This window comes from Cyprinus carpio, chromosome A16 (genome assembly GCF_018340385.1).
Source record: "Cyprinus carpio isolate SPL01 chromosome A16, ASM1834038v1, whole genome shotgun sequence".
Taxonomy (NCBI): domain Eukaryota; kingdom Metazoa; phylum Chordata; class Actinopteri; order Cypriniformes; family Cyprinidae; genus Cyprinus; species Cyprinus carpio.
Genome location: NC_056587.1, coordinates 16,054,029 through 16,077,839, shown reverse-complemented (window position 1 = coordinate 16,077,839; position 23,811 = coordinate 16,054,029). Strand labels below are relative to the sequence as shown.

Here is a 23,811-nt window from a genome sequence, read left to right as displayed (position 1 = left end):
CAATGAGATAAGTTAAGAGATGATATGAGAGAGGAAATTTAGTCTTAGAGGGATAGTTGACCCAAAAGTCAACATTCTGTCATACTTTAACCTAATTCGATTCAGAAACTCCAGAGTTTCTTTTTTTCTGTTAAGCACAAAAGAAGATGTTTTTAAAAAATGTAGTTTTCAACACCATTGACTTTAACAGAGTGAAAAGAAAGACAGTCATACAAATTTGGAACAACATGAATGTTTATATTTGGGTCAACTACCCCTTTAAGAAAGCTTATAATTTTCTGAGAAGGTTATAATATGCATTTGTGTGTTTTGTATAGCTGGCTTTAATGAGCAGAATTATAATAAGGAAATGGGCAGAGATAACATTAATGCTTCAGTAAGTTTGTGAGTGAGGTTTTGTGGAGTGTGTATGTGTGTATCACCCCTCGTCAGCCTCATTGACCTTTGGAGCTAGTGTCAAACTGGAGACCCAGTATGATAATTCCTAGCTTAAGAAACTCAAATATCAACACAGCTTGAAGGATCAAGGTAATATTTTCTGAAAAGGTTTTTTTAAGTAGAGGGTTTTTAGTGTACAGGCTGAAGATATATGTCAACCACAAGAGGTCAGTCAGCTATTTCATTTTCATTGTGTAATATCAACAGGATCAACAGGGTTGTACACAAACTATTATGATTTTGTAATTTACTTTATTATTTAAAATAGTTTAATTGAATAGATTATGTAACAATTATGTTGTATGGTTTTAATTGTGGCAAAAGGTTGAGAAGGCCTCTGATGTGAGACAAACCAAAAACACCATTTTAATGGAATAGTTCACCAAAATTTAAAATGTTAAAAATTTACTTACCCTCAGGCCATACAAGATGTAGATGACTAATAAAAAGAAGAGAAAACATGAATAATTTGTTTCTTACAAACACACGGCTTTTTACTTGACACGATGGATTATTTGTGAATTATTGTGGTGTTTTATCAGTTGTTTGGACTCTTATTCTTTAATGGTTACTTTTATATTTTCAAAGGTATCTCTTGGTCTCACAGAATTAGATTTGCATTTATTTGAAAGCCATGGGACATCATAAATGGAGTGTGTCTAGTTTAAGACAAAGCTTGCAATATCGAAGATTCCATGTTTCAGCTACATCTGTGGGTAATTTTTAATATTTACCAACTGAGATGTTTTCTAAAAATGTGCATGATTTCATTTGAGTGTGTCATATTTCTGACAGAAACACATGAGGCCAACAATAATTTGCATTTGAGAGGAAATTGCAGTTCCAGTCATCAATAACTGAATGTTAAGTTTGACAAGCCTCATGGAGAGTTGACATTTTAATGTGGGTGTTTGGGTCACTGCAGTTTTTGTTTATTTATTTATTTATTTATTTATTTATCTATTTATTTGGGGGGGGGGGGGGTAATTTTTTTGGACTGAAAAAATATATATACACAAGCCACACCAGCAGGTTTCTCTGTCTATTATTCCACTATGCGGCCTGTGGGAGTTTAAAACATTTATTTTCAGAATTTTCTCATTTGCAGTAGCCTTGGAATGTTTATTATTATTATTATTATTATTATTATTATTATTATTATTATTATTATTATTATTCTTAAGTCAATGTTTGTTGAATATATTAGAAAACAGATTGTTAATATTTATTCTTGTATAATCAGGATTACTTCCATCATGAGATTGTCCTTGTGTTTGATAGAAAGCTATTGAATAAGCACTTAAATACAGCAATTAATTTGTATTTCAGACTCTTTTTATTCCAGAGGCCATGATGTTATACAATTCAGCATCCTAAAATAGAAGTGGAGTGTATGTTATCTCCGTTGGGTCAAGTGTTGACATAAGTGCATGAGGTTGATATGGGCTGTAGCTGTTTACACTAATCAGCCCTGCTGCTAAGCTCTTTTCCTGACTCTTGTGTCAAGAGACCATTGGTTCAGATTAACATTCGCTCTTTCTCACCATATCTGACTCAGGCCTAATGCGGGATGCATTTGTTTGTGTCATTTTGCATTTTCCCCCAGGCAAGCCAATGTGTTTTGGTGCAGAAACCCAGCTGGTACATGTATCCAATTAGAAAGTGTACATAAAATGTGAAAAAAAAAAAAAAATACATACACATATATATATGTGTATGTACGTATGTATGTATATTTATATGTATATGTATATTTATATGTATATGTATATGTATATGTATATGTATATGTATATGTATATGTATATGTGTTAAATGCTCCTTTTTAACTGTTTTGGAATTTACTAGCAATTTCTGCTTCTACCATTTTTTTTATTTATATACAGGGAATTTGATTCGTTGCACATATTGATCCCTGCTTTACATTTTGTAGCTTCATAACACATCAAAGTTCGTTTTATTACTCAGCACAAATATCTAAACATTCTTAAATCAAGAAAGACTTACTCGAGATGCAAGAGCACATATCAAGTCTTGATTTCTGAGGAATGTGTCAAAATTTATGTATCAAATGTGAGGCTTATGCTTGAAACAAGAAAATCTATATCTGTCATTTTTTCTTGGTTTAATCATAAACAAGTCATAATTTTAGGGAACACATTCACTGTTAACTAAATGCAGAATAAGGCATTGATATGTGCTTTATACGTACAAATAAACAGCCAATATGCTAGTAATATGCATGCTAATAAGCAACTAGTTAACAGTGAATTAGTGAATAGAATAGAAAAATATTTGAGTTTAGAATAATGACAGAATTTTCCTAAAATACAAAGCTTTTTTTGTCATAGATGCAACATTGTGCTCAAACAAGCCAATTATATTTCACTTGCAGCTGCAATCACTCTTACATTTGTTAGTGCTCATTCATGTGTTGCCCCTTATGAATTACTTAGTTGATAACCCACTTCTCTATGGAATGATGATTTATTGTTACTGGAGGGCAGGAGAGAATGGTAATAAATGACTGTTCAGGCTCTTCCTCTAGAGCTTTTACATCCATCTTCTAGCTGAGCATCTGCCCTGCGTCAGGGCTCCATTAGCTCGATAGTTTAGTGAGGGTCAGGATTGCTTCTGCAATGGAATGGGTCTGACCCATGGCTTGACCCAGACACTCATAATCTCATAAACAAGTGTGAATCTTGACTGTTTTTGTGTCACTGTGTAATCTGAGACAAAATACGATGTCCAAGGGATGATTTAGAGGAAATGAGCTGAAATCCATTTGATTGGATTTTATGTTGCCGGATAATTGTCATGAAATTCTCATACATTGCAACTTTTCCACATTAGAGTGTGGAATCACATTTAGAGGATGTTAAAGCATAAAAATGAAATCAGGCAAAGAGAAATTTCCCAAAGATTTACTATCAGTTTATTTTAAACAACAACTGTACAAAATACAAGTACAAAACATGTTTTAATACAGCAAGAAAATTAATTTAAACACTAATAATGAGCAAATGTTACAACCAAACACTTTTTTGCTTACTGTACATCACAAGAGCTGTACATTTTATCCACTAAAATGTTCACTGATTATAAGAAAGAAGAAGAAAAAAGAAAAAAAAACAACAACAAGTGGGCAGTTCGAGTTGTGTTAGGTTTAAAATGTCACATCACAATCCATGTCCATGCAGATAATTTACAGCAACCAAGTACTGGAAACTACAGATAGAGCTGAAACATGTTGTTTTTTCAGGGAGAGAGATATCAAAACAAGGTATTTACAGCATCAAATAATTCTTAAATCACCTTCCTTTGCATTAAACCACAATGATGCAAAAGAGATAGCTACAAACATCCGAAATCACAGATTATCTTCATCTACACCTTAATTTTACAGAATTGAGCTCTGCTATGAAATCTCAGTGCCACCGTGAGATCTGTGAGAAAACAGCCTCAGCTGATGATGCATAATCTATATGACAAAAACAACAAACAGCTGTGTACTCTAGTTTTAGACTGAAAAATTTGGGAAGTGGGTGTGAATCAGGACTGAAATGCTAAAATTAAGGTTTTGAATATACAACACCCTTAAATGTAGTGTCACGGCTCTGGGTGTACTATGGTATTTTAAGCCTCATAATACCGTAATTTTATGCCCCTTTGCAAAAGAAAGTATCATTGGGCAGGATATTTCTCTGCAACTGTAAAATTGAGCTTACATTTGAAACAAATGAGAGTTAAGAAGTAATCTAACTTCCTTTTTTTTTCAGAGTGCGGTGAGTAACAATGTGACAGCCATTCCTGGAACAAATTTTCCAGAGTGATAATTTGGCAGTGATGCGTGCAGCTGTTGCCACAGTGACCACTGGCCATCACTTTGAGACCAAAGTGATACAAATCTTCTGACTGGAAGTACCAAAGAATTCGCCCCTCAGCTAACACTTGGGCTGCACGATTTTAGGGAAAAATTTAATTTGTGATTTTTCGGATAAATTTTTTTATTATATTTTGGCAGAGGGAGGAAGCCAAATGAAGCCATTAAAGTGCCCCTTTTATGCCATTTATAAGGTTCCTAATATTGTTTTGCATGCATGCAAGGTCAAAAAATACTTGTGTTTTCTTAAAATAAGCATTTAATATCACCTAATTTTCCAGTGATTCATTTGAAGCAGTTCTAAGATTCAGTCTCTCTAACCCCCTCCTTTCAGTGAGCCTACTCTGCTGTGATTGGTCAGATGGCCCAGTCTGTTGTGATCATACAGTCTACGGCATACACTGTGTGTCGGAAACCATACGCCCACTGCCATAGTTCCGTATTCTGAATGCTCGATAGAAAATATAAACATCTGTTATTTATCATACTTACAGGTTGTGATTCAGTGGAGCCAGCTGGTCCAAATAAACAGGGTACAGAGCCATCTTTCAAGAGCAAGCGTTTTATGAATCCTGCAAGAATGTCGCGAGCTGCTCGCATGTCACAACAGAGTGCCAAATTTTACACAGGCCATTCGGGACATGCCAGTCACAATTGTCTAGTTAATTTTCATTGGGAAATATGCAGAAAGTGGCAAAATGTGACACAAGCAGTGCTCGTGCACTCAAAATCCTGCCTCTGTCGTGGGCATGGCTCTTGAAACACACAGTGCATGTATTTATTTAATCAAATCACAGCCTTTGCGATTTGATAATCATACTAAGCCATATCACAATTGCAGGTTTAATTTCAATTAATCGTGCATTCCCTAGCTCACACACTCAATCACATCCAATACCGTCATGGAGTCATGTTCAATCAGCCATCCAATTGTCTGTCTATCTTCATCCATGATTGCTTCAGGAGCGTTACTCTGCCTTCACAGACTGGACCAGACCTATTTTGGTCTTCAGCTACTATATAAGTCTAGGTTATGGATAGACTATGAATAAATCTGCTTTTATTAAATATGTAAATGAAAGTCTATGATTGTCAAAATGCTGTTTCCATGTGGCAGTCAATCCAATAGGCCATTCAGAGGCACTGTGAAACTGCAAATTAAGCAACCTAATCAGACATACCAACCAAGGATCTAAGCACTAGCTAGTGTGTTTTTGCAAGCTAGTGAGGACTCTTTAAACGACAACCTCTTCCTCTCAGGCAGAAGGTCTTCGGCGGCTCCACGGATGTCATCTAGCTCTGTGGTATAGTGGTCCGGGCTTTCTCCATTGGATGTCTCCTTGATGACGCTGTATGTGAGGGCCACGCTATATGTGGGGGGCTTCTCAGAGCGCTGGGGCCCACAATGCCACAGTTTGTGAAAGGCGGCACGGAACTTCTGAGACATGGCATTGTAGATGATTGGATTGATAGCGCTGTTCATGTAGATGCAGAGACGGCAGAAAAGAAGGAACCAGGTGTCCAGATAGGCGTCTTTGAGGAAGGAGTTGACCACCACCAGTGTCCGATAGGGCATCCACAGAATAGCGAAGAGGGTCACCACTACTGCCAGCATCTTTGTCACCTACAGAAGAGTGTTCAGTTATGTATGTAACTCTCTGATGCCTCATAATTACCTGCATTTTTGTTTTTATAGAAATCCTCTTCAAGCTCATTTTAATAGATCTATATGATATAATGTAATATTTATAAATAACTATATTATTATATAATTCCGAGCCTCAACAATGTTTAAGTGAAATATGGGCAAGATTTGCATTTATTGTTTACTATTAATACTCAGTTTTACACATATTCACTGCTTTGTGAATGTGTGTGACTATGGGACTAGCAGGATATTTACTGATTTCTTATTATACAGGTGCCAACATGCTCATTTTAATGTGTCACTAATCTTGGCCTTTTGCAACAGTATAAACATGATTGTCACGGTACAGCTGTTGTATTGTTTGGCAGATTGTTCCCTAATGTATTAACACACCATAGCATGTCACGGATCAATTATTGTAGAGACTTACTACATAGCTGTAAGACTGATTTTATAAAGGTCATGAGAGGTGTGTTTTCTCACCATGTTTGGACAAGTTAAAGAGCCCTAGGGCAACACAACAACAACAAGTAGCCTACAGTTGCTCCAAGATTCTCAGATGAGGTCTGGCTTCACTATTTGGACTCTGACCTGTTGGAGGCTATGTGAACATCACAACACATCACATTTCTCAAATATTGTGTTCTGGTTCTGGATCACAAATGTTTCCTGGACTTCAATTCACGACTCTTTAATTTAAATCAATGTGTTCCGAATCTCGAACGAGTGACTCGGTTCTAATGAGTCGGTTCTTTAAAAAAAACAAAGCGTGACAAGTGCACTTCTGTTCCCAAATGAATCTGATGAGTCTAATGAGACTTTTAGGGAATCAAAACATAGCGATCAGAATCTCGAACGAATAACTCTTGAGATGTTTCTTTTCAAGTGAATCGCGAGTTCGTGAGACTAAAATCACTGTAGTCACTGACTGTTTGCTGATATTGTGAAATTAAAGATGATTCATTTGGTTGCCATTCAACGTACAATTTGAATTAATTTAAATATGTTACCACGATTTTGTTTTATTGGTTTTATTCAATTAGAAATTATTGAAGTGCATGGATGCCGCCTATAAAACGTTTTAAAAAGTCATTAAAAGTATTTGTATATAGCCTTTTTGCAAGAATTGTATTACGCTTATTTTTGATTGTTGTTTTGATTTTCAACAGATTGTCCAAGGGAACTAAATGTGATACGAATTGTATTATCTATCTATCTATCTATCTATCTATCTATCTATCTATCTATCTATCTATCTGTCTGTTCATTCATTCATTCCAATATTGTTTCCTCAGAAATAATAAAAGGCTCGTAAAGGAAGCAGTCAAGAAATCCAAACGAGAATCAACGATTCCCAATATGCGCACAATTACGCACAGAAGAAAACTCACTTCTGAGTAAAATAAACTAATTTTTTACCTGTCTCCGAGAAGCAGCAGTTGCGTTACTGGAGGAACTTCTGGAGTTCCCATGCACGGACGACTCCTTCTTCCAATTTCTTCGACTTTCTTTGGGATCCGACGGGAGTGGGTTGAGGAAAAGAATCCTTGCGATCAGTCCGTATAAAACAGTGGCCAGCAAAAGCGGGATAACGTAAAACACGGCAAAATCTGTGAAATATATTGGCAAATACAGGTTTCTAGATACTTTGTAGGCGCATGTCACAAGGATAGCGTTCTCATAAATGATCTCTTCCGTGTCGGAAAGATAAAACCACATAACGCAATAGAGGGACGTTAAAACCCAAACGAGAACAATGATCTTTTTGGCTCTGGAAAGGGTGCACATAAACTGCGCTTTTATCGGGTGGCAAATGGCAATATAGCGTTCAATAGTGAAGGCTGTGATGGAACAGGAAGATGCGTTGATGCCCAGGTACTGAAAATAAGTGATGGAGAGGCATCCAGCGTATCCGTACACCCAGTGGCCGCCGAACAGACTCTCGGTGATGTTGGGCAGCCCGGCTGCAGTCAGGACCATGAGGTCGGCAACTGCCAAACTCACCAGATAGCAATTAGTTGGTGTACGCATGTGCTTGGTCGTTAAGACCACAAAAATGACCATAACATTGCCAACAATTCCAACTCCGCAAATAAGAATAACTAATAAGATGCTAGCGATCTTGTATTCGATACTATAGTCAGTCCATATCGTAGCCTGTGTCCCGTTGGTAAATTTGAATAAAGTGCTGTTCTCCATGCTCCACTTGGTTTTGTTTCCTTGTTTGCGCAAAAAAAGATCACCTTTCAGCTCTCCAGGATGCGCGCAAAAAGGGCATGTTTCAACATTCAAAAGAGAGAAAAATCCTTAAAGTTTAAATCTGTGCAGTTTTAAATGTCCTTCTGGAATAAAACACCGATCACAGCAGACTTTAGATCTCAGAGATGGAAATGAATGCGTTTGCGTTTGGTGCAAAGCCAAGAATGTGTCCGTGGTAATTTGTGTGATATATAAAAATCCCGTCCCTGGCATGCATAACTGAAGAGAGCTGACAGAGGTGTTGCACCGCCCAGGGCTGAACAGGCTGATATGGTCTCTCAAAGACCCCTGTAACCCTGATAGGAGACCGAGAACGTCAGTAAGTGCATTGTGCGGGGCGTAATGCTGCAGTAGCAAGCGAAGGAGTGTCTCAAAAGCACTTTCTGTTCAATAATAGGTTTCTCGACTAAACTGCCAAACACACACACACACACACACACACACACACACACACACACACACACACACACACACACACACACACAGGTCCATTTTACATTCTAATTACAGTGCTCCTCTACAATATGGTGTTTGTTTAAAAGTCAGTTTGCTTTGGATATATCAGAACTGATAGAGCTTGCTTTTAGGCTGTTTGTTTCAAGGGTTGTGATTGATACAAGGCCAAGTTTGATTTCACACCCAGTTTACACCCGGAGGAGAGCTATTATTGACACTTAATAGAGTCTATTGAGGATGCACAGGTCTATGATGAGAGCAAAATCGCTGTGATTAATCTGAGAGTTGAGTCAAACGAAATTCGATTTTTGAGGAAGTGGATAAAAAGGTCTGTTCACACAAAGATAACTACAATGGTAACAATAAAGATCGCTATGTTTACGCCAATGCAGGACATTCTGGTTATTATAAGCAGCGTTTTTTATTGATTCTTATGGGCTGTCAATGTTTTTCATCGTTCATCAGCTGGGGAAAAAATAATAAATCGTTTTGAAAGTGATTACAAGGATTTAGTTCCTCTGTGCTGTAATAATAGTTGTGGTAACTTGGAATCTGCTGGTCTTTTAAATGTAGAACGATTTTTAAAACTGTATCTTTTATGGTTATAGTTATCGTTCTTAGTATGAACAGCTTTATTGTTTTATTGTTTGATTGGCGTGAGATTTTTCAGGTTGGTTCATCTTTGCTCTTTCTTAATGTGTTGCTAAATGTGTTCTTTGTCAGAAGCACGGCAGTGTCAATCATGTCACAAACATAATTAATAAATCATTTTTGACAGCTTTTTGTACTCTCTCAAGACTTGACACAGATTGCTTTTATATTCTTGAGAAAAGTTAACCATCACTTTAAAGCTGTCAAATCTTCTGGATTTATCAGGGTGTTTGTTTCTTATTTATTTATTTTCATATTTTACTTTTTATTTTATTTTTCACTAGACAACATATTGCATCATGAAGGTATTGTGTGGGGTTAAGAATTGTACTATAATAACCCCTACAAATTCAAGTCATTATATACAAGTAAGACATGTAGATGTTTGTGAAATATGTTTTCTCTGTTTTGGAGGGATGAACACTTTTAAATGATTTATTGTATCAAAATGTGTTAATACTTTACTATATAGGTTAGGGGTGGATAATTTTATCAGTTTATTCATGCAACAATTACTGCTATAGCTTTCATTAATAATCTTTGCTATATGATAACTTTGTCTGGTGCTCTTATGAATGTTTTTAGCATGACTTTGTGAAAATTTAACTAGGTGTTTTTAGTTTGGTTTTGTGATATTTTATTTTTCATGGCTAGTGTTTCACCTTGCATATTTAATTTCATTCTGTATCCTAGCCTACTTGTTCTACAGATTTGTGTATTAGTGTTAAATGCTGCTGTCTTTGATAACTTTGATAACGTTTCTGACAGATAATATCAGTTTCTTTCTTTCTTTATTTATTTTATTTTTTTTTTTTTTTTTGCATTTGGCTTGTCGAATGTGGTATCCCACTTAACTGACTTTCTAAAGTGTGAAATTAAGTGGAAAAGACAAGTCAATATATAGATGGATATGGCAACACGCCCGCGCACTCCGCCTCGTTCGCTCCGCCAGCCTCTTGCAGCGATCATTTTCATTCCACGGATGCTAAAACATTCTTAAAAAATGTCTAAACTGAATTATACATGCAGACACTCGTAAGAGGAGTTTTACACAGCAAAATAGTCATTTAGAGAACACATTTTTCTTTTAAACATTAAAAATTTCCGGTCCTCGATGACCAGCTGGCTACGGCCATAAAGACATAATCCATTATGGCCATGTTAAAAAAATATCAACAACATTTCAGTAGGAGCTTTATGCAGTGAAGTGTTTTCTCAGCTATTATTCTTTCTAGACCTTTGCAAGTGTGCACAAGAGTAGAAAAATAGAAGCAAGGTCTGACAGATTTTATGATTTATTAGGCCTTATTTGTTTTAAAGTTCTAGATAGATAATGCATTGTTTGTACAATATATTTGCAACAATAAATTATCTTCAAATAGGCTAGATGATCGTCCATTACCTTATGTAAAGGTTTGACTTTTCACATACTTCTTTGCGTGATAAGTGTTCGACTGCCATCTTGTGGGCATTTTGAATTACCACACAAATAGTCCCCATCTAGTTTTCTGAGCTAATTGTAGATTCTAGAATTCATTCTTAAGCTTGTGATTCATTCAGATAAATGAAAAGCAATTAAAATTGCTATTAATCATTTTATTATTTGGATCATGTTACAATGTTTAAAATGCCTTTAATATATTCACAATAGTTATTTATCACTATTAAAAAAGCTGTTGAGAACATTTTATGTCATATGACTATGATCAAGATACACATTTTGGATGTTTTTAGACCTTAGGATGAATCCTATTGCAATGTACATCCCATAACAACCCATTTTTAATTCCCACTTTATCTCAACTCTTCTAGGCAAACTAGGCAAAATAATGAGATGAATAAAATCTGGAATAAAATCTGGAAGATATTGTTTGTCGGATCTCCTTGAGAAAGAGACAAAGGAGCCCTTAATATGGCATTGATCAAAGTTAACTTACTGAAATGGTTCATCACCCAACTTCTGCTCTGAAAAGAACAAACAAAGCCTGTGAGAGATCAGAGAGATTATCAAACTGAGACTCAAGAGTTTATGAATATGGGAGCGTGACTAGCATTCATAAAGGCAAGGCTGCGATTTCATCATTTGTTATGGGAATGTAATGATTAATTAATTGTCTGCCGGACTGTATGATTCATTCATTCACTAATTGAATTTGATTTCAGCAAACTTCAGAATTTAAAACACAAAGATGTTTTTCTTCTCTTAATCCAATACAATGCCAGCAGACCACTCAAAGTTTGGCAGCCAGCATCTCAAAGGAATAAATAACATTTCTGGCTGGAATCTCTCATTTTCCTAATGACAAGAGCCCATTTCTACATCTCACTTTCCACATCTCCCATCCAAAAGGCCGTGCACACAATGAGGTGAAACTAGTCATTCCGTGTGCTCTCATTATTGGCTGCATAGAGGGCCCATTCATATCAGAAAAATGAAATGAGTGCAGGTAGTTGGCGGTGACAGCATCGATCCATCAAAACCATTTCATCAAATTAAATTTATAACAATAATACTAACATATTCAAGGACAATAGAACTAACTCTATGTCCAAGATTTGATTCTCAACTTTTATTCTATAAAAACCTTTTTGTCAATTAAAACTCTGGGGTAGTGGACGTTGTGTGGTTATAATTTTAATGGATAGGGATGAGCTCATATGATACAATAAAAACATTTTGTTACCAGTGAGTAATTATTTTCAACAACCTTCAAGAATGTTTAATAATTAAAAGAGCTGTTCATCATTCTGTCTCTTTCAGTCTCTCCCTAAAAAACATTTCTCCTTCTCCATATGCCCTAAAATTTCTGTCTTATACTGTATGTACTGTATATAAGAGGCTTAAGAGTTTAGAGGGGTCTTTGTCAGAGTATTACTCCTATTTTTTCTTTCTTTTAAGAGCTTTTAGACATATTAGCATATTACCACACTGTTCTTTATTGCTGCAGTATATAATACTGTGCTTACTATACATATTTTCTATATTTTCTTGAACTTTAAATTTTAGCATGATAGAAGAACTGGAATATCAGTTGTGTTTCTGTTTCTCTCTCTCTCTCTCTCTCTCTCTCTCTCTCTTTTTTTTTCTCTCTCTCTCTCTCTCTCTCTCTCTCTCTCTTAATAGTTAAAAATAAATTAACCATCTGACTGCAAAACCTTAGGATTTATATATATATATACAAAACATTTTACCATATACAAAATTGCATTAAAATGCAAAATATTGAGATGATATTTGGAAACCACTTGCTGAACTAAACTGTACTGTGAGTTCATGAGATCATTTGTGTAATTTAAGTATTATTTATATACTATTATTTATTAATAAATGATGTTTTTAATTAGCTTTTTTCATTATTATGTGCTTTTGTAATTTTTATTAGTTTTAAAAAGGTTATTTATTTATTTATTTTTTTTTTTTCAGTTGTAGGTTTAGTAATATTAGTACGTCAACTTACATTTATTTTCAGGTAATTGCCAATGCAACATTTCTAATTTTCATGTAAGTTATTTTAGCCTTATTTCAGTTACCAAAAAAAACAATTTTAAAAGTTTAAAAGTTGCATTTACTATTTTAATAAGTATGAAGTATTTCACAATATTCAGTGAGTACTAAATTAGTATCCCATTCTGAACATAACCTGATATGCACAACTCCTGGATCACATGTCATGTGACAGACATGTTTCGCTCTGTAAGCAGCAGTGATTTCAGTCTGAGCTCAGTTGTAATTGAGTCACTGTACTCAGCACCAAGGACAGCTCCTCCCTTCTCTACCTACTAGCAATTGCTTACCTTGTCTGTATTTTTCACAAAGACACTGTCATTAAGGCTAATAAAGAACTTCTTTTCCTCAGCATCTAATCAGTTACAAAATGCCCAACGATACCCAGTAAATCTACTTTTTTAGGACCATGGCAAAGTAGTAAAGTTAATTCAGACAAAAGTGCTTTCTGTGTGTCCTATTTCTAACTTCCATTTTTAACACTAATAATATTTTTTTCTAAAGCACCCAATCAGCATTAGAATGATTTCTAAAGGACACTGAAGATTGGAGTAATGGCTTCTGAAAATTCAGCTTTGCCATTACAGGAATAAATTACATTTTAAAATATATTAAAATAGAAAAATGTTATTTATAAAATGCAATAATATTTCACAATATTACTTTTTACTTTATTTTTGATCAAATAAATACAGTCTTGGTAAATATAAGAGACTTCATACTTTTAAATGGTAGCGAAATATTATGTATTACATTTGATTTATAATTAGGGATTGTTAACCATTCATTTTGTCTTTATTTAATCTTACATACAGATATGAGAGAAAACAAATGTGACTGCAGATTTGTTGATGTTGTGTGATGTTGTTTAGTGCCTATGTGTCACTCCTGCTCCAAACAACATGAAGATAGATTGACGAGCCACAGCATGCTTCTACACATCCAAGGTGACTTAATTGATACCCAAGGCTCTGAAACTCAATTTTGTCCTTGGCAATGCATTCAGGATTAGCTCAGCTGGCAGCTGACGGTATGGAAATCTCAGAGGGGCATGCAGCAGAAAATAAGCTCTGCACCCTTCTGAGATCTCTGTCCTGATGAAAATAATCTATATTGACTGTGCATACAGCTACTCCACCTATGTTCATAAAGTCTGCAGTGACAGATGGTTATTCATGACTGTGCACCTCATACTCCCTGAGCTGAGCCTCCACCAGTCTGGGACATTAATCTCTGGCTCAATAAGCCCCAATTCTCTGCAGACTCATCTGTTAAATTGGAACATATCTTGCCTTGAGCCAAAGTCATCCTTTGTACTGGTCAACACAATAGCACGTATCTGTGGAAATAATATTAATTGTTTGTTGTCAAGTAGAGATTGGAAATGCTAGTTAGGGATCATTTCTGAATGCACCTAGAAAGTGTTTGAAATAAAAGATCATGTGGATGAGATATTCTTTATTTTTTCAGACAAATTACTTAAAATCTTCAGCCTTTATCACAGAATAGTAGGCTATATTAAAAATAAAACATTTTTTGATGTTATCTATTGATGTTATGGATAGTAATAAATAATGTAAATGTGTGTTAATTTGTTTACAAGGTCATTTTAAAGATGATCTGGTATAGGCTGGTTGTGTAAATTAAAAATAAATTATACAAACCTCAAACTGACCAGTAATCGTTCAAGCTTTGAAAGCACCACAGAGCAGATAATGTAGAATGGGTGTGGTTTAGCACAGTCGCTGATCCTTACTGGTCGTAGTATGTCTCCAGGCTGCAGTTTTCAGTCTTACGCTGGTTTTTTGTCCAGAAAACAATTACTTTTCACTTAGGACAACTTTATTTCACATGGTTCCAATACAGTTTTAAATCTCTTGTGATTTATTTGAAAACACAAGAGTGATGTAAATCAGCGAGGCGTAGCTACCGGAGGAGAATTTACAAATCTTACTATTGCGACGACTCTACTTAATATTCATAACCCGTTGCTTCGCCATTGGAACTTTCGCAAGTAACGTCAGCGACACTTAATTAAAATTCAATGAGCAGGCATTCGCTATAGGACGGCAACTAAGGGACGCCAGCGTGAACTTATTAATATTCATACTCAAGCACTTTCTTATAGGAAGGTTAGCGAGAAACGTTATCACAACCTACTTGATATTCATAAATAGGTCTTTGCCATAGTAGAATTAGTAATTTGGCTATCAGCAGCTCAGTTCATCTTTAAAACGGAGCGTGGGAGGGAGAACGGCGGAGAGCAGCAGCCGGGAGGCCAAAATGTTCATCAAACGAGGAGGTATTATCCATGAACATTTGTTTCTACCAAACAAATAATGTGTAATTGGCGTCTGAATATAGTGCGATGCGGGAGGTGTCCTGTTTGTGCCGCTTTCTCTACGGGATATTCTATGACCTATTGATGAGTGTAACGATGCAGCCTAATGGACACGTGCCACAACTGCTGTATATGTGCACATCGTATACCGGTTTAGCGATTGTGCGTCGTGTTAGTTATCACAGATGATTTGTAGGATGACTTTATTGTCATTTTTTTCCCCCGATTATATACCAAAAATCAGTGTGACTCATTTTTATACTGATATTCCCACTTTTCCAATTTATTTACTTTTGTTTTATTAATATTAATTGTAAAGATGAGAATAATTAGCTGCTGTTAAGTGTAGTTCCTATATCGACCACGCAGCAATGCGCTTTATAGGGACTTATAGCTAATCTTGGGTTTTATACGGATTGCTTTGCTAATTGGATATCGAAGAAGTAGGGCTAATCAGTAACTTTAATCGTCTTTCAATAAAGAGGCAAAGGATTTCGTTCAAATACAGTCATTAACTGCTGCTATACCATTGTAGTGTGCATAAATGGGTTAGAGCAGTAAATAGTACGCTTGAGTCAGAGTTGTGCTTGAAATCAGGGACACATGCTGTAGTATACTAGACTGACCTACAAAGGCAAAATACATTAACACTTTGTATACAGATGTAAATTTGGTCAAAATTTTGTTAGGAGCAAATTAGGTCTCTGTCAGGTGGCAACTATGTCTAGGATTTGAGAAATTTCAGAACAAATACCAGTGAGATGTGTACACAAATGCTTGTCACATAGTATTTAATAATAGACATTGTTTGTCAATAGCATGAAACAAAGGTAAACAACAACAATTGTGTGGCCATCTGTGATCTTAAATGATTCTTATTAAAATATTCATAATATGTTTTTGTTGATGTGTGTTAATTAGTTGTGTCAAAAGCAGGAATGAAAAAAAAAAGATAATCTAAAGTATTGTAATTTATATATTAAAAGGTATAGTGTGGATGGCTTATGGCTTATGTAATTTATGTGTTTATAAGTATAGTGTGGATGGCTTGATGCAGCAAGAAACCAAAGTGATCCGTGGGAGTGGATCTGATGGCCTCGGTGGAGTTGCTCTACATAGATAATACAGGGGGAAGACCTGATCCTCCCAGAGTACTGGATTGGTCTTCAAGCCCACTTCATGTTCACAGGCTAAGCAGTTCAGTGGAAGAAGCTTCTCCCACTCTGAAGAGGCCTGCCTGTGAGGGACAGTGTAATTCAGCACCAAGGACGGCTCCCGTCACAGGACAGCATGGCCAGCACCGGCATCAGCCCCTAGAGAAGGTCAGGGTGTGTTGTGATGAGGAGCTGGAGACCTCGTTTGCTTACATAGATGAAAACGTCAATCTCAGGTTGGCCACCCCAGACACAAGTGAGAAAAGCGCTCACCGTGCGATTTCGCTCCATGACTCCACAAGCGAAATCTGTCCTGAGGGCCTCCAGGAGTTGTCGCTGATGTCTGACGTTGACCTCAGCTCAGAGAGTTCGGGGAAATCTGTGGATTACGGATTCATCAGTGCAGTCACGTTCCTCATCACCGGGATCTCGCTGGTGATCATATCGTACACGGTCCCTCGTGACGTCAGAGTGAACCGCGACAACGTCTCTGCGCGTGAAATGGAAAGACTCGAGAACGAGAGTGCCAGGATAGGTGCGCACCTTGACAGGTGTGTTATTGCCGGCCTTTGCTTTCTCACCTTAGGCGGAGTGGTGCTATCCACTTTGCTAATGATTTCAATGTGGAAGGGTGAGATGTACAGGAGGAAAGCCTTTGCTTATTCAAAGAACTCTGCAAAGCTCTACGGTTCGATTAATTTAAGAACAAGATCGAGTCCCAGCCGCTCGTCGCCACCACGTAGTTTGGTCGAGGAGGAGAATGGCAATGCCATTAGTTGACTGTTTTCTCCATTTATTTCTATTGGACTGCCAACATAACATCAACCTTTCCAGCATGGCCAAAAGAGCTTGTTTTTCAACCTTGTATCAGTGATAATTGCTTACTGATGCAGAAAAAACATAATATCAGATAACAGATTTCTCAGGCTTCAGAAATACACAGCATGATATCATTTATTAATCATAAAGCAAGATGCTTTTTGAACAAGCACGTTAGAAACGTAAGGTTGTGTGTCAGGAAGTTAAAGGAAGTTGCTCACAGTATTCAAACCCTTACTTTCCAAGCTGAAAATGAAAGATCTGAAAGAAATTAGTCCTGTTGTACAGAAACCTGCTGCTAATACTGACAACCCTACTGCCTCTTTCTTACTCTTTCAGAATACTGAAATCAAATGTTTCCACTTCATCCATTTCATCATGGCATGTAGAGTGATTGAGGGCTACAGTTTCTGGTTTAGATCACTTCAGATCCTCAGAAAGCATTGAGAAAGCACTGAGAAAATGCCAGTGTATAATTGGGATGTTTATGCCATTATTTTCTCATATTGTTAGTTCATGTTTGGAATGGGCCATGCAGAAAACTAACACTAACCCCCCCAACCAAGCGCTAAAATATTTTATAAATATTTAATGGAGGAAACTGCCACACAATGATTTGCTATCTTTTGGAAATTTAAATCCATCTCTCTGAGAGAGCAAAGCGTAACTATTGTATCTTCACTTACACTGTATACTCACAGTTGAACCTATAGGCTCTGAGTATGTAACAAGATATTGACACAAATGAAAAAAAAAAAAGTCTGTGCCCACAGGATTTATCATAAGACTTACAATATCAAATACATATCGTTGTCAGGGCATACTCTGATGATTAATGACAGTTCATAAAACTCATAACTTACAACTCACTTTCTGATATGAAAATAAAATTATATTCTTGATGTTGTGTCATCGCTTGTGATGAATCATTAGCATGTATTTGACTGCAATAAGTGTGACAATTCAAAACCTGTTTTTGACATTTATGACCATGAATCCGCTGTGTTCACTCCTAAATGGTCTGTGCATATTTTTGAGATTCCATCACAAAGAGAGAGAGGAAAAAAGAAAAGAAAAAGAAACTTAAAAGAGGTCCATCTCTAAAACAGTGGCTGGTCATATGTAGTTGCACTGAGACTTTTCCTAAAGATATTTTAGCTTTAAAGTCAACTTAATTTTCTGGTGTTTTTACTGTACATTAGTTATCAAGCACTAAAGCAGCATAGATGCTTCAAATTAATCAATAACATAAAAAGTATTGTGCACATTTCAGACTGACTGTGAATTAATGGATGTTATAATTTTACAGGAAAATTACTATTTGTTCATAACATATTTCTCACAATGAGTAAGATCAAAATTTAAGGATAAGAGATGAGTCACTGGTAATTGCCCACATTATCTAGGACTGTCCTACCGGACATCTCAAAGGGAAATTAGAAATGTTAATATAATGACTATTAATGAGCTGATTTGAAGGCAGCATGTAAATGGAACAGTTAGTAAGATTATGAGCCAGAGCGCATATTTTTACTCATCACAGAATAGACGCTAACAAGTCGCGTTTGCGAGTTGAAAATAACCATAATATCAACAGTATCGCAGGCTTTCTAGTCTAGTTTGCCGCATGGTATTTATATAAAGCATGGCTGTCATTATTGTTTCACAAACAAATGTTAAAGTTACCATTTACACATTTTTGAGACTGACTGTATGATAATCAAAGCGCAAATTTACAGCTTTCAAAACAGTCGCTAACAGAAGTCACGTTCGCCTATAAGGTAACAGTTAGCGCGCTTTCTATTAGAATTTGGAGCGCGCGGTAAATATATAACGCACAACTATTATTATTTTTCACGAACAAATGTACAATTTACCATTTGCACATTTTGACACATTTTTATTTGTTGACAGTTCTCTTTAGAAACAAAGTAATTCGCTAACTTAACCACTCTCTGCACCCTAAGTAGGCCTATACAGTACCTATACAGTATCTCAATCTTTGAATTTTTGATGTACAGTTTGTCAATGGTAAGAATGCTAAAAATAGCAATGCTGTTCATTTCAAACCACAATGTCATGTAAGGGGACACCTAGTATGTGACAGCCATGACAGCTTGCCTGCATCAGCCATATTTTCTCAGAAATCTGTTCTCCTCCTTTCTCCAAGATCATACATCATTAAAGAGAATGAGGGGTTTTCTGGAAAAAGTGCTTAGTACTGCAGATTTTACAGACAAATTGAATCAACTTAATCACTTGCAGTGTTTCCAATAAAGACCTTTTTTGTGTCGTTGTTTGTTGTACACTTCAGCTTCTAAAGATGGAACACATTAACCTCGCTGGAAGCTTTTAGTCATTTAGTCCCATCGCCTCAATTCGCTAGCGCAGGGATGCCACTTGTTCCGAAATGCTCCTGTATTGGATGGAAAGTTGAAGTGTGTGTACTTGTACCCTTGGAAACCTTGTGGAAAATTTCCAGTGGTATTGATTTCTGAGAAGATCACTTTACTGAGACAACCTCAGGGATCTGACCCCAAAGCTTGGCTGTAGTTCCTCTGCATTATTTTTAGGAGCAGCACAATGTAGGTATTTGTATGGCTTACCAAGGTTTATTAACATTAGACTTGCTATCTCTTTGTAATGTAAATTCAATCCTATAAACTCTTTAGCTGAAATGGAACTATGTTCCCCTGCACTCTACGTTAGCACCTACAGTAGATTAGTTTCTCGCATCAGCTCTATTAGCCTGAAGCATTTGTCATTAAGAGGTGGAATAAGGATCCTTAAAGCCCAAAGGAAATCTCTGAGGGGCCTCTTTGGCTCAGAGAGGTTTCTACCTGTCTGGATAAACAATGTAGATTCAATTGCAAAATGGAAAAGTCATATTTGAAGGCTCCATGCACACTTCTTTGCAAATGCTACTTTGCTTGCAAGTACTGTCCAAGTAAAAGTGAGTCAGCAAAGACAATCATGTTGTCCCACTTGCATTAAAAGTCTCCAAACAGTATCATTGGGAGTCTATTTCATATATGTTACATAAGATAGCAACCAATGACATTTTAGAATGCTGACTTGAATAATTAGTATTTTGCTCTCTCCTTTTTTAAGTTTTAGTCAAGTCAAGTCAAGTTAAGTCTGCTTTATTGCCAATTCTTTCACATGTACAGTACATGCACACAGATAATTGAAATTGCATTACTCTCACCTTTGGTGCATACAGATAACACTAACAGAAGAACATTAAATACAGATAATAAAATATAAAGTAACACATTAAAGTTTAGCTTAGGGAGCTGCATTCCTATTCTTAAAGATTTAACTTTCTACACAATTAAGAGCCTTTAGACACTAAAAAAACTGAAGAAGATAATCAAAGTTTTGGAATTTAATAAAAGTTATAGACAGGTGTGCTTTAGTTGCATCATTTCTCATCTAAACTTTAATTGTCCAAGCTTACCCAGAAAACTGCAGCATGCTTGCTTTTCAAGATGGATTCTTATACGTATTAAAAAAGAATGCCAGTCGGCTGCAGAGGCTAGTGTCTCCGGAGCGGCTCGTTGTGGTCTGTCCTGGCAAAGGGCTGTGAAGAAATTAATGGTCTGTTTAGATCAGACAAAACTGGGTGAAAATAATGCCCTGCCATGTCAACACTGAAGAGAACTCGTAGAGCATCCGGAAATGATTGCCTTTGTCACATTTCATTTGCACTGAGTGTTTGGTATCTGCTGTGGAGTAAATAAGAAGAAACAAAAGCAAACAGATGGCAAACATTGTTAAAATGCTGTTATTTTTTTCTGTGTTTTCTTACCTGGAATGTGAATAAATCTTTTCTTTTTTCTATATGTTATATGGATAAGATTTTCTTCAGAAGACCTTCAAAGATCAAAATAACCTGAAATTGGTTTCTCTAGTCAGACTTTTTACAATATAATTAACAAACATAAGCAGCACATCCTAAACATAGGATAATCAACACTTGCAATAGAATGCTCTTAAATATATCTCAGTGTCAGGTCTATTTTAAATAAAGTTTATTATTTCATAATTAAAGTTTTAACTTAACCTCCTTAAAAACGGCATGAAACCAGGACGTATTTTAATATAGTCAAATAAAATTCGCCTAATAGTTTCAATGTAGTTCTTATATACGACCAGCAGGTGGCACCTTTAGATCTGCATAAGCAGAGTGCTGGATCTATACCTTACCTTAGATTCACAGCTTAATTGATTTCATAAATTTCATGGTGGTATGATGTCCTCTCTGTTATCAGTTTACAGACATTTTATTTCGCTTCCATGTGGAGAACTCTGCGATAGCAGATTTTAGATTAGTACATTTTATCGAAAGAATTCAGTTTCGCAAGGAAGTTTTTGCATGCAAATATTGGGGCCTATTAATCATATCAGACATAGCCAACACAAACAAACAGCTTTAAATGCTTCCCGCTTATAAATCTGTAAAATGCCCTCATTACACGTAGCCCATGTAACTGCACAACAACCCTTTCCTCTCGCTGATCTTGTTATAAAACACAAACACATGCATGCAGGGGAGGTGACCTGACCTCAAATCTCCATGCTCAGGCTTTATTTAGGATCGCTTGTGTTGCATCAAGTGTTTCTCTCCACCACAAGAACCCTCAACGGAGCTAAAAACAAAGAGTTGAATTATTTATTCCCATCATAGCTGTTAAAGGGTAACAGACCAGCAGGCATGTGGAACGAGGGTTTCCTCTCACATATCAAAAGGATCAAGACGTCTTTTGTTTGCATGTCAGGCTTGCACACCTTGTCAAGGATTACTGCTTCGTCATGTTTTGTTTAGCGCTGATGTGGACAAGGTATATGATGCCCTGATGTGATCTCGCTCAGGCCCTGCCTCTTCGCTCCTCCCCCTCGGTTATCTGTGGAGTGGAGAGGACTGTTTGCGGGAATCACTGGCGAACGTTCGTATTTGGGCCTTTCTCGAGTTTCTCAGCTGCACCGAGACCTAATGCTGTGCGCTGTCATCACTCTTAACCTTGGAGCCAGACTCTTTCTGGCCCTGTCAGTGGCTACTGTAAACACAGCAGGAGAACAACTGACAAATTGTGTATTTTGTAGTGAATGACTTCAAAATATAGACAGACACACCAGTCTATCTACTGAGTCAGTTGTCATTTGTTTTGTCTATATCTTCTGAGTTGAGTTGAGTTAACACATCGAAAGTGAATTGAATACACCTGTACCATGATGAACATGCTTTTGGATGGTGAAATAAGTAATTTTAAGTCATGTAATAAGTTATGATATTTTCTGTGGATGTTAATCTTACAAATATATATTTTTTTTAAATAAATAAAATAAATAATAAAGTTTAGGGAAAAAAGTTCCTTTTCATCATCCCGGATGGATGTGCCAAAAGAATGTGCACATATCTCTCTCTCTCACACACACACACACACACACACACACACACTCCTTATATATCTTTCCACCTTCTCTTTGCCTCGCACAGACACGGACACAAACTAAAATCATGATCTTCAGAGGAAGAGAAAGGAATACGTCCAAACATGCTCCATGTAAAAGAAGCCAGTAAAGTAATACATCAGCTGAAAGTGACAAAGAAGATGGATTTGACCTGAATCATTGATAAACTTTTGACTGGAAACGGGAAGCTCCCTTCCTGGTTTCTCCTGATTGACACTATATTCTTACTCCTCGCCTCAAGCTTCTGAATACCAGCTGTAGCAACTATGACCCAGGGTATGAGACACTTGAGGAGACTGTCTACAACATCAACACTGTTATTCAAATGAACTGAATCAAGACTAAAATGACTTGAGCTGAATATTGTCTTCCGTAGAGTTGTGTATAGCTAAATTAAGCTTGTTTCATAAATTTAATGAACTTTGCAATGCTATTGAATTAAACTGAATGAATAGTTAACTGACTTAAGTTGAATGATGACACTGTATTGTCTTCTACAGAGCTACTTTATAGTTGAACTAAACTTGCTTCACAACTTTGCAATATTCACATCATTGAACTAAACTGAATCAACACTGAACTAGACTGAGTTGAATAAGGCACTGTTGTCTTTTTTAGAGCTTTAACAGCTGAAATTTTATTTGTTTCATAATTGGAGAACTCTGTAACATACTGTTATTTTCTTGTTTATTACTGTAAAGCTGCTTTGAAACAATCTGTATAAAAATAAATAACTTGACTATATACTTTTAAATAGTATGGTTTCGTACCTGTATGAGTTTCTTTCTTTTAGTAGAAGAATAAATGAGATGTTCTAGAAATACTGCCTTCTTCTGCCATAACTCTCAAATACTATTTGTGAGTGTGCAATTTCAAACTTGGAGCATCAAAACAGGTTTGACAACAATAAATTGGTTTTATGTCTATGAACATTTTTATGAACATTCATCAAAACATAAAGTCATACAGATTTGCAATGACATGTTACAGAATCTACATTTTTGGGTCAATTATCCCTGTAAGTTTTATGTAACCAAAACAGATTCCATTACCTCAACTCAATGTTAAAGGAATAATTTTGAAATTCCATGAGAACAGTTGGTATTTTTGAATAAACATGACCTGTCTGTGATATGAACACCAATCAATTAATCAAACAATCATTTACTCAAATTGGCCATT

General features: G+C 36.2%; 2 protein-coding genes across 3 annotated transcripts; one reads left to right on the top strand and one right to left on the bottom strand.

The window, feature by feature from the left end:
• Positions 1 to 3,352: 3,352 nt before the first annotated feature.
• On the bottom strand, positions 3,353 to 8,663 carry LOC109105600 (thyrotropin-releasing hormone receptor-like). The gene is made up of 2 exons (XM_019118872.2): positions 7,389 to 8,663; positions 3,353 to 5,945 (listed from the first exon to the last, which is right to left on the bottom strand). Exons 1-2 carry the CDS (start codon positions 8,166 to 8,168, stop codon positions 5,514 to 5,516), a joined length of 1,212 nt encoding a protein of 403 aa, XP_018974417.1. The 5' UTR covers positions 8,169 to 8,663; the 3' UTR covers positions 3,353 to 5,513.
• Positions 8,664 to 14,960: 6,297 nt separating this feature from the next.
• Positions 14,961 to 22,478, top strand: LOC109105003 (transmembrane protein 74-like). Of its 2 annotated transcripts, none has more exons than XM_019118333.2 (2): positions 14,961 to 15,142; positions 16,215 to 22,478. In XM_019118333.2, exon 2 carries the CDS (start codon positions 16,273 to 16,275, stop codon positions 17,113 to 17,115), a length of 843 nt encoding a protein of 280 aa, XP_018973878.1. In that variant the 5' UTR covers positions 14,961 to 15,142; positions 16,215 to 16,272; the 3' UTR covers positions 17,116 to 22,478. The 2 variants fall into 2 exon arrangements, with proteins under 2 accessions (XP_018973878.1, XP_018973877.1); XM_019118332.2 differs by having other exon boundaries at positions 14,984 to 15,142; positions 16,220 to 22,478.
• Positions 22,479 to 23,811: the final 1,333 nt, after the last annotated feature.

Coding starts and splice junctions, on each gene's coding strand:
- LOC109105003 (XM_019118333.2), top strand. CDS start 16,273: ATGGCCTCGGTGGAGTTGCTCTACATAGATAATACAGGGGGAAGACCT.
- LOC109105600 (XM_019118872.2), bottom strand. CDS start 8,168: ATGGAGAACAGCACTTTATTCAAATTTACCAACGGGACACAGGCTACG. Junction 5,946..7,388: donor CTGCTGCTTCTCGGAGACAG/GTAAAAAATTAG, acceptor ACTCTTCTGTAG/GTGACAAAGATGCTGGCAGT.